General features: G+C 44.6%; 1 protein-coding gene across 1 annotated transcript; it reads left to right on the forward strand.

Moving 5' to 3' along the window:
• Nucleotides 1-223: 223 nt before the first annotated feature.
• On the forward strand, nucleotides 224-9,636 carry LOC311219925 (zinc finger CCCH domain-containing protein 11A-like; the record flags this gene model as incomplete). Its single annotated transcript, XM_084303281.1, is given in 14 exon segments — nucleotides 224-277; nucleotides 478-597; nucleotides 1,373-1,496; nucleotides 1,927-2,037; nucleotides 2,040-2,129; nucleotides 2,769-2,888; nucleotides 3,394-3,474; nucleotides 3,826-3,879; nucleotides 4,963-5,064; nucleotides 5,261-5,326; nucleotides 5,846-6,337; nucleotides 8,179-8,348; nucleotides 8,763-8,824; nucleotides 9,369-9,636. Coding segments are annotated over 14 exon segments (1,914 nt in total).
• Nucleotides 9,637-11,216: the final 1,580 nt, after the last annotated feature.

Here is an 11,216-nt window from a genome sequence, read left to right on the forward strand (position 1 = left end):
AGACTGATAACTTGATTTGATTAACTGAAGAAAGCTGGAAAAATGTTCGTTCCTCATTATTTTTCACTTGTTACTTTCTTTCGGGTTACTTTTAAAAAGAAGATTTCACTGATCACAAGCCGGTAGAAGACTTTCAGCCCAAGCAAGGGTGAAGACAGCTCTCTCCAAGAGCAGAGGAAGTCCCTGTGGAGAGAACCCGAGCTTGTTAGCAGAACTCGTCGGCATGTCTAAACAAGGAGACGATTGCTACTTCTATTTCTATTCTACCTGTACCAAGGTATGGCTGGCTTTCCTTTGCTTTGCTTTTTTTTCCCCTTTTTTTCAGGAAGGAGTAGATTAGGAGGAGGAAGCACACTGGTCTTTGGTTAACTTGAGAACCAGATAGATTGTGAATTCAGTTGTAGCACCATTAGGCAGCAGCATGGCCATTTTTGAGGCTGTACCCTATTTTCCTTGTTGGTTTCCTTTTGGTTCCAGGGAGACAAATGTGCCTACCGCCACTGCGAAGCTGCTCTGGGCAATGAGACGGTCTGCAAGCTGTGGCAGGAGGGTCGTTGTTTCAGGAATGTCTGCCGATTCAGACACATGGAAATTGACGTGAGTGCCTAACGATGTGTTCTCAAAATAAATCAACAAAAGCATTTTTCAGTGCCGTAGGTGTACTGATTGTGCTTTTGCAGGATAGATTCGTTTGCTTCAAAATCATACTGGTTTCTGTTACCAAGAGAGGGGGTGGGGGGAAGCAGAGGGAAATAAAATCAATGTCTTAGGTATGTCTTAGCAAGATATATATTTTTTTTTATTAGATGCTGACAGTTTTCTCAAGAGATGCAGAATAGCTGTTAAATAGACTGCTAAAACCTGCTGGAGCAGGGGGGTAATAAACAGGCTGTTCTATCCTCATGGGAGCAGGCTTGATAATGAACTATCAGGTCTCTTCTGACCCACAGTCCTTCAGATAACGCTGTTGTAGCTGCCTGGGGTAGGAAGTGGGGAAAGTTAAAGGTGCAGCAGAACTAAGTCTCCAAGAAGTAGTTCTAGACAGGGTTAACCTAGGCAATTTCAGATGTTCTTTTTCCCTCTGAATAATCCTAGTATAATCCTAGGTGTATTACTTTAACCCACCCTCAACTGATGTCTGAGAGTGCCTGTCTTCTCAAACTGAGTGATGACCAATCTAAATGTGCATAGTGGTTACAGCTTACGCAAACTTTGTGAATATGCCCAGAAATACTACACTTAACTGAGAAACTGACCTTTGGAATGATGTTTCAGCACTGTGTTGTGACAGCTGTCACGATCTGGAGCTGTGCATCTCTTTGCAAGCCTCAGGTGCATGTTATCACGAGCTTTTCTTTCTTTCTGTCTTCAGAAAAAGCGCAGTGAGATTCCCTGCTACTGGGAGAACCAGCCGGGAGGCTGTCAGAAAGCCAACTGTGCTTTTCATCATGCAAAGGGACGTTACATCGATGGACAATTCTTACCACCAAGCAAGAGTGAGTTTAGGTCCTTTTTCTTTAAGCGCTGAAGAATTAATTTTGAGTATTACTTAGTGGGTGCCAATCCTGTAGGGGGCGTCAGGTAACTGTTCATTTGTGAGTGCAGGAAAAGGTCTGCAGTCATAGGTGTACTGCACCGAGTGTACTGCTGGTGTTTGTTTTCTGCTTTCGTGCTCAGCTTCTCTTTGCTTTGTGTGATGTTTGCCTTGCAGTTTGCTTCCTGTTGTTTCCTCTTTTGCTGGGTGGTAGGGAGATGTGTTGTTGTTGGAAGGGAAGTCATTGTTCACGGTGTAAGCGGTGATGGGATGGGCAAAAGGAGATGCTGAACTCGTTGTCTGTGCGGGTTATCTGCCTTTGCTACCATCTCTTTGCATTGTGGTCAAAGTTTTAAACTGCCATATTACCGATGATCCTCCTCTTCCTCTAGCTACACTGCCAAGTCCGCCTGAGTCTGCGGACGATGATTTGAAAGTGGCTCAGATGTCACTGCAGCAAAACAAACTTTCTGTCCAGTCAAATCCCTCTCCACAGCTAAGGGGGTGACGAAAGTGGAAAACTCTGAAAATGTCCCAAGCCCTACACACCCTCCAGTTGTAATCAATGCTGCAGATGATGATGAAGATGATGATGGTGAGCATGTTTTGGTTCTTGGAAGGAATTTGTGCTGTAAATGATTGTGTAAATCTTTGGTTCTTGAAGGAATTTTTGCTGTAAATGAATGTGTTAAATCTTTGGTTCTTGAAGGAATTTGTGCTGTAAATGAATGTGTTAAATCTTTGGTTCTTGAAGGAATCTGTGCTGTAAATGAATGTATAAATCACAGATGACCTGAGGTCTGACTAGCGATAGGGCAGGCAGTCTGGCCAGGTCACTGGTGGCTTTGTCTGGCAGTCAGTGGACAGAAGCTGAAACGTTGGAGGAAAGCTTAGAACCACTCCTGGCTTTAGCTGGTCTTTTGTGTAAAGTTCTATGTGAAACTAGGAAGGAAATTTCTTTTTTCTGTCTGAAGAGCAATGTGTTGTGTAGTAGTTAAAGCTGCAGAGATAATCTAGAGTCCTAGATGTTTTGTCCTAGTGTATTCTACTTAGGAGTTCATCAGGTCAGTGTAGCTGTTTAAAAAACAAACAAACAAACAAACAACAACAACAACAAAAAACAAAACAGCAACCAAGTTTTTTATACGAACCATGGGCTGAAGTGTAACTGCATGAGCTACGTAATCATGACCAATCTGGTCTATGCATAACTGAATCGATTTTTCCCCTTCAGACCAACTTTCTGAGGAAGGAGAAGAAACTAAAACTCCCGTCCAGCATCCAGCTGCGGAAGGCAAAAATGGATTACGGGTGATTTCCACTCGGAAAGGCAGTTCTACTACTACTAAACAAGGTATGCCAGCACCTTAGTAGGATTAATCAGAAGAACTTGACAGTTAAGTCAAAAGCAGCGTGGTGTAAAAACACAACAAAATGTAGGGGTGCTGAATGGAGTCGGTTATTTCCATGATCTCATTTCTGCCATTAATACCATCATGTGCCCATTGGGTCAGAAAGGTGAACTCCTTTTCTTTACTTTTGGAGAACAAAACAGGGCCACAGCATGGAGTTTAAATGGCTGCACGTGCAGCCTTGCAACCACTGTTGATAAGCCATATCTAACGATAGAGGGATGTAATATCGTGTAAATGGATTAAAATTAAAACTACATTTTGAACCCTGAAGGATGAAAGGAGGGGCAAAATGCCATTGGTTCTATGGCTCTTTCACTTGTGAGGAGTGTTGACAGGCTTTATTTGAAATACTTCAGAAAGTTCCTGAGCGCTAAGAAGCCTGAGGACCTGTGGTCCTCAGTGAGTGCCTCTAAGCCTGTCTCATGAACTGTTTCCTGTTTTCAGAGGGCAATCTGAATTTTGGAATAAAAACACTTGAGGAAATCAAATGGCAGAAGATGAAGGAAAAAAATAAGAGACACGGTGGTGAGTTAATATTCCCTACTTTCTTATCCTGTTCACGGCAGGTGATGGTGACTGGGAGCTGCTTGAGGGACAGACTTCCATTTTTAGCTGGGGGCATAAAGCAACCTGATTCTCAGCCAGCTGGTATTCTAAATGGGAGTTCAAAGGGCAACCAGAGGCAAATTAGTCACCTCTCTTCTTTACATGCTCTGCTTGCTGTATTTTAGACAGTAACAAATCATTTAAAGTTTTTTGTTCTTTGTGATAGTTTTTTATGTTGGGTAAACTTCCTTATGTTTTGGTTGCTCTGAACAGAAGGTTCTTCAAGATCTTCTCTTCGTCCCGTTGATTCTATGATTTTTCCTCCTCCAGAAGAGGAAAATGTCCGGACAGTGGTGAGAACTGTGACAGTGTCTTCCAAGAAAGGTAATAATGAATGCTTTTGTTTTGATTTCATTACTCCTAAACTGGAGAGTTAAGCAATACTTAAAACAATTCACCCATGTTAGCCTTCTGGTGCTGCCTTCTGTTCAAAACGTGCTTTTATGCTTAAAGTCCCTGGTTGTACTGGAAAGATTTGGTGCTCAGGTTAAGTGCAGTGGCAGGAGAAAAAAAAAAGTGTCAGTATGCCAATAGGGGGGTAACTGAAAAACAGAAGAGTAACGAGAAGAGCGAGCTGTAGAAGCCAGTGCTATATAAGAAGCAATTTCTGAAGCATTAAAGAGGCGTACAGGGGCAGGTGTGGACACAGTATGACAGGAGTTTGTGTATAAATTGTTTAGAGCTGTGCAAATGCCTTTTAAAGGGAAAAAAGTGTGGAAGTACTTTTACTCGTAGACATTCACCTTAGAAAGGAATATTTCTCAGCATTTGTACCTAAGAATATTCTGCTTGTTTATGCAGCTTTGTTCTGCACAAAGTATAGGTGTCAAGCAGACTCAGATTCACTCTCTACTATCTCAGCTGGAATTTGAAGCAAGCACTGAGACTATTAATATTTTTTTCCATGTTAATTATAGTTAAAATATGAGTTTATGTGGTTTAGCTGTCGTGTTATGTTACGTTATAAAGCTGTTATGTGGTTTAGTGTCTGACTGGGGTTTTTTGGACATGGGCTAACAGGATAATATTTCTGTTGGCTACTCTCATTTCTGTGAAATAGAAAAAAAAATTCCCTTTTGTTTTAGGGGAGGAACCTGTGGTTCGAGTAGATCTTGCTGATAGACAAGGAAAACGGAAAGCCTCCGCGGGTAAGAACTTTTTACGAGCTATTATGTAGGTGCTGCCTTCTATATACGACTTCATTAAGGAGTATTTGTGATGTATGAAAGGAAAATACATTGCAGTGGAGATCTGTGTTGACGGCAGAAATGGAAAAAAAAAAAAATCATTTAGCAGCTGAAAGGCAATTCTATGAAAATATGCTTGAGAAAGAGAAGCTTATTGTTGACTGTTCTCAAACCTTCCTGCAAAGAAAAGTTCTTACAATATTCCTTGTTTTCTCTGAAGATGATGTAGGCAGCCTTCCAGTGAAGCGCAGCCTTGCTGAAAGGCTGGGGAAGAAGGTAGAGGCTCCGGGAAATGCTGACAAAGCACCCAAGAGAGAGACAGGTACTAAACGGGCATCTGGATTGGATTCCTGGGTTTTGTCTTTCTGTTTGTCCTTTTCCAGTGATGTTTCTTTTTGCATGTTGGCTGAGGTCGTAATCACTGGGATTCAAAGTTACCTTTCCTGTCTTGTTTTGAAATGTGAACCTGAAGTTGACATTATGCAGCCTCCCTAAATCGTTCTTTTTCTGTTTTGCAGTTCGAGTTCCCAAGTCTCTGAAGGACAGGCTGGGATTACCTCCTAAACAGACCAGTACTGAGAGAGGTAACAGCTAGATACTAAATATGCTTTCTCCTCCTTCCTTTCCATGAACTTGGACTGCTTTCATACATCCCTACAAACTAATTTAAACGAAAACAAAGAACTGACGCCTCTTGCTTGAGTGCTGAAGCTCTTCTGACAGCCACTATCAGAACTCTGGCTCTAGATGTGTGTTTATTTTCTACTTGTGCCTTGTCGAGGTTTATAGCTGCTTCTGTGAACCGTTACGTACAATTAGAATAGAACCACTGCCAGGAGCGGGAATTTGAAATGCAGTCTGAAAAAGTAATAAAGTAAAGCAGCATTTCTGTGTAGCAGTTCTCTCTGGATAGGGCTGGTCTTCAAAATACAAGTGGCTCAGAGGAGGAGGAGAATGTTGTTCTAAGGATATTGTTCTAAGATGCATTATTGGGAACGCTCAAGATGAGTTTTCCTTAGTGCTCTGACAAATTTTGGAGACTTAAAATATTGCTGGACTCTCTTTAAATGTTGGTGCTTCTCCTCATTTCTTGATGATGACAGGGAAGGCTGCCAAGCCGATGGGAGAGATCCATGTGAAAACACTGGAGGAAATCCGTCGTGAGAAAGCTCTTCAGAGACGCGAAACTCAAGCCAAAGCCGAGGCTGAAGGGCATGGTAAAAGTGAAGATTCCAGCGCAGGGGCAAGAGCTGCTTGTGCAGGTTGCATCCAAACTTTCTCTGAAGCCTTGTCTGAAAAAAAGAATAATCGCTTGGTAGAAGAGAAGAAAAAAGCAGGAGAATGCCATAGCAAGAGCAAAATTCAGGGTGAGTCCAAGAAGCAGCTCGCTCTGTCCGGGCCCAGCAAAGGGCAGGCGAAGGAGCCGGCAGGAAAAGTCAAGCCAGAAGGAGAAGTGCGTGTTAAAACCTTGGAAGAAATAAAGCGTGAGAAAGCTCTGCGGATGCAGCAGAGTGAAGGAGATGTGCCAGCTCCCTCAGCACAACCCGGACCTGCCCCAGCAGAGCAGAAATCTTTATGCAGCACAAAACTAACAGGTAATAAGATGCTTTAATGCCTGCCCCAGTGAGGTGCTTCCCATATTGAGCAAGTTCAGTTTGCTCAGGATCTGCTTCATGGATAAATGCTGAATGGCTTGCACATTGTAGCCTTTCTCTCTCTCTCTCATGGGACACAAGGAAATAAATGCACAACGGAAACAAGTACCCAGCTTTCTTTATTTCTGCTGTTGACAACACTTTTTTTTGTCTTTTTTTAAAGCACCTGAAAAAGAAGAAAAGAAGGCAGTGGAATTGAACCGGCCTTTTCCTAAACTTTCCTCTGGACCTGATGTACAGGTGAGTCCTCTGTGAAGACACACATACATTCGTACAATTTCTGATAATTCTGACAAGTTTTGTTACTCACCGTGTGCCACCCTCTTGAGTGTGTTCTTACCCTTCAGCAGCTGGTAGGAGCTGCAGTGCAGTCTAAATCCTATCGCCAGCAGCATTTCCAGACAACTCTGTAATCCTCAAACTTGGAATCAGTCTGTTTATACCACAGCAACAAAGAAACCCTGTTAGCACCAGCTGAAATCTACACAGTTAACGTGGAGGGAATTCTTTTTGTTCTTACTGACTTGATCTGTCAGACATGAAGGATTTAATACAGAAGGCCAGAGTTCTGTGTTCAAGGAAATCAATCTGTCAGTGGATACTGTATAGGGGAACTTGTATGACTTTCTGCTGCTTAAAAAGAATGTGATAAATAGATGTACAGCAGAACACCCTAGCTGTTTAAAGAAGCTTGCCGTAGTGGATATTGCAGATACGTGAGACTGCGTCCATAGTAAAGCATGGCTCTTGTTACAGGCAGAATTTTATGGAAAAAAAAAAAAAAAAAAAAAAAAACCAACAGTAACCTGAACGAGATTAATATGCTGTTCCACATCAAGACCATTTTGGAGGGATTGCTGATCAGATTTTCTTAACGAAATCTCCACGGATTTTATTTTATTTTATTTTATTTTGTCCTATTCATGCACTACTTTTCTTTCCTTCTAGCCCACTCAGCAGAGTGGAACTCGTAAATGTCCAGAGAAGAGCTTTGAAGAGAGACGGTGGGAGAAGTGGCAACAGAGAGAACAACAAGAGAAGCTTCGGCAGGAGGAAGCTGCTGTCAAATCTACTGCTGGCTTCTTTAATACTGAAGCAGCAGGGAAAGTGGCAGCTCAATTTCAGGGCCAGGAAGCTAAAAGTAAGTGTTGAAGGTTAAGAGCTACTTAGGTTGTCTTCTGAAATACAGACAGAAGATGACAATTCTCATGCTGTAACTCTGGCTGGGTGCATTTTACCACGCAGTGCTATGAAGCGAAGGGTGTACTTTCTTTTTCTTAGTTTGTTTCTTTTCCTGCCAGCCAGATGTTAGGTAAGGAACGGGAGACTAGAAAATGACACTACAAATGTGGACTTTGTAGAACAACTTAACTGTGGGACATCACTGCAAGGGAGAGGAAGCTGGTACAACAGTTGCATAGACTCTTGTCCTACTATAACTGCTGCTTTTTCCTTTCCTAGCGGGAGCAGGACTTTAAATATAAAAGCTGTCTATATTTGTGAACCTAGCTTGCGCTTAGGATTGCTATGTGTCGGAGGTTTCCCTTGTCCTGGATTATTATTTACTGTAGCTCTTCGGTTTCTTTGTTCCTTTGTATGGCTTGTTGGTAGACAGAGTTTACTATGTGGAAAAGATTCCTGAGAATCCAGGCAATGGCAGTGTAATTGTGCTGGCCAAATGCATTTAACTGTGTAGAAGGACTGTGGAAATGATTAAGAGAACCTGGATTTTTCCTGAGGCAGAGCAAGACTGTATCAGTTCTCTCTTCCTTTTACTCTAGCCAACTTTATGACATCTGCGAAGCCTTCGCGTGGGAAAGTCACTTTCCCCAAGAAGAAGGCACTGAAACGTAAGGCACCTGGGAGTTATCCCTCTGCCATAGCAGCTGTGGAACTACAGACTGCCTTTGATGCTGACATGATGGGACCTCCAGCCAGAAAAGCAGCCATGGTAAGGCCAGGGGCTAATGCAGAGATGGATCCCTTGTTAAATTTCTACCCTCCTCTAGGAGAAAAGGTGGAAAACTCAAACGTTCTGCAGGCCTTCTGTTTCCTTAGAAATCCAGTAGCTGTCTCCAGGATGCTTGTAGAACCCTTCTGTATTTATGAGATGAATGGCACTCTTTAACCGGTACTCTGATGCTGTGATTTCTCTGGTGTGGGGGATTTTGTCCATTAATGCCATATTCTTAAAAGACACCAGATCATGAGTAACCTCCAGGTGAATGTGAACTTTCTTCAGGAGCACCTTGGTTTTGTATTTTGGCCACGGCTCCGCAATGCCAGAGGAGAAGCAGTGTGGAGGAAAAAGCTATTAAGGAATCTTTTACCCATGTGTCATAAATACTGTTTTGCTGCTTTCTAGGGTGTTTCAGACGTGCCGGAGCACGTCCCAGCCATCAGACTTGAAGAAAATCCCCCAAACAGGTGACAACCCCAACTTGTTCTTTTTCTTAATCAGTGTATATCCCCAGGGAAACATAAGTTCTGTCACATGTGGGAAAAAATGAGGGTTCTGAGATAATTGAAGCCAAAATCCATCAAAGGAGTAAGTCACCTGAAACCACTTTCTAGCAGCTAGCAGGATTGCTTAATTAGGCTTTCTTGAAATGCTGCAAGTCAGCACAGCTTTCCGGTGACTTCTTGGGTTGTCTGAATACCTGAACGAGGATGAGGTGAAGTTCTACTTCCTCATGAGGTGATAGATGATGAGTAGTGTCCTCTGCCTTTTGGTCCTCAAGAATGCCACCTCAACTCCAGGTGCCCTGGCTTCACAGATAAACCCCCAGACTGAAAAATGTACCTGGTAGCACATCGGGCTCTAAATGTAGCCCTGGGTTGAGTGATAACAATCCCTGTGTAAGATTGAAGCGTAGGAGGGCTTGCCTACAGTTTTAAGAGCCGGTTTGCAGGAAAGGGATTTCCCGTTAAGAAATGGCATATCCTGATTGTTCTTTCTTGCTCTCCCAAGACCTGAAGTGCGTCTTGGAAGCCCGGAAAGATTTGAGGAGCAGATGGAGATGGATCTCGAGACCTCGACCTCAGCTTCTTCCCAGCTAGAAGAGGCACGGACACGCCGGCTGAGTTCCACAGGGAACGCGCCCTTATCTGCGGATGAAGATTTTGAGAAGCTACTTTGGGAAATCTCAGGAGGCAGACTGGAAGCCGAAATCGACTTAGACCCAGGGAAGGACGAGGATGACCTCCTCCTTGAACTCTCCGAGATGATTGACAGTTGAACTGCGTAGTCCTAGGGTATAATTAAAAAAAAAAAAAAATTAAAACTGTTCTTCTTGTTGGATACCCCGAGGTGATCCTTTTTCTAACTGAGGCTTTGCAATAAGACTTAAAGCACAGTCCGAAGTGGTAGAAATTGGCAGGATCTGCGCTCAGTTGTCCTAAATTTCCCTGCTGGTCAGAGTTAAGGTCTTGTGCATCCGTTCTGTAACTATAGGTGGTTACCTTCGATATCGAGAGGACAAAGCACTTCTTTTGGCACAGAAAGATCTCCATTGGCACGCCATGGTGGCTGCAAATCGATCTTCTGATGGAGCGATGCTCTGAAGGCTTAAACGTAAAGCTTCTTCCTTCCTCCGCCCTTGGCACAACTCGATGTTGGGCACATTGTGAAGCTTCGGTGTTCTGATTTCTCGGACAGTTGATAGCCAAATCCTGGAGTTACTATGTCAACTCTTGACTTTTACTCGTGTATGCCATTGTTTTGACTGTACCCGTGTCAGATGATGAAGCTGTAGGGGTGGGGGGGAGCAGAATCGTTATTCCAGTGTGTTGTGGACCAAACTTGCTGCCAGGAATGGGGGTGGGGGTCAGCCCACCCAGCCTTCCTTTCAATTATCAGGGAGGATCAAATGGTGAAAAGCAGCAGCTCTGCCATGCGGCTCCGCTACCCCCACTCCCTTCTCTTGTGCTGTACCAAAGTTCCCCCAGGCTTTGGTTGGTGCTTTTTGCTGGTGTGAGGACTCCGGGGCGAGCAGTCGGGACTCTGCCGCAGTCACGGGGTCGATGAAGGGTTGTTTAAGTGCCTCTTGGTTTTAAAACTTGCTCCCCTGAGCTGCTGGCTCTGCTGCCTGCTACAGCAAATGTTCGGGTGCCATCAGCATCGCGCTTGGGCGTGGGCACTGACCCTGCGGAGGACAGAGCTGAGATTCGGGTGTATTGTGTACCCTGCCACCAGCCATCGTTTTTTTTCCCCTAGCAGATCAATTTTGAATTATTTTCTGAACTTTTCGCGGCACGGTAGGCTCTTCCCGCTATGATTTGTGAAGCTGTGGGGGCCCTCAGGCATTTGCTGCTGGCAGAGGAAAAGTGCTTGTCGAATTTGTTGTAAATACTTAATGTTTGGACAAAACTACGCGTCTCTGTGTGTGTGTGTGTGTGCTGTGACGCCCCGGCCCCACCAGGGAAAACTTCCGCCGACGAAACTGCTGCTGGAGCTCACGCAGGCCTTCATCGTGCCGAAGGACTTCACGGGGACTTCTGCCGGCTCAGAAATGGGGGAGAAAAAGCAAAATCAGGAGGAGGAGAGCTCAGAGACTGCGCCCACCTGCCCTCGCTTTCCCTTCACCCCAAGAAGCCCTGTTCTACCATCAGCCTTCGCCTCTTCCGCCTGCGGTGCTGGGAGCGGGAGCGGCGAGGCGGCGGCAGCCATGGCGTACTGCAGGCAGGGCCAGAAGGTGCAGAAGGTGATGGTGCAGCCCATCGTATCCTTCCTGCGGCTGGGGGGTGCCGGGGAGGTGGGTGGGGGGCGGCTCGGACCTCAGGGGGCTCGGATCTGGGGCCCTGGCGGCTCGGCCCGGGC

The sequence above is a fragment of the Netta rufina genome, assembly GCF_964035555.1.
Source record: "Netta rufina genome assembly, chromosome: 29".
Classification (NCBI taxonomy): domain Eukaryota; kingdom Metazoa; phylum Chordata; class Aves; order Anseriformes; family Anatidae; genus Netta; species Netta rufina.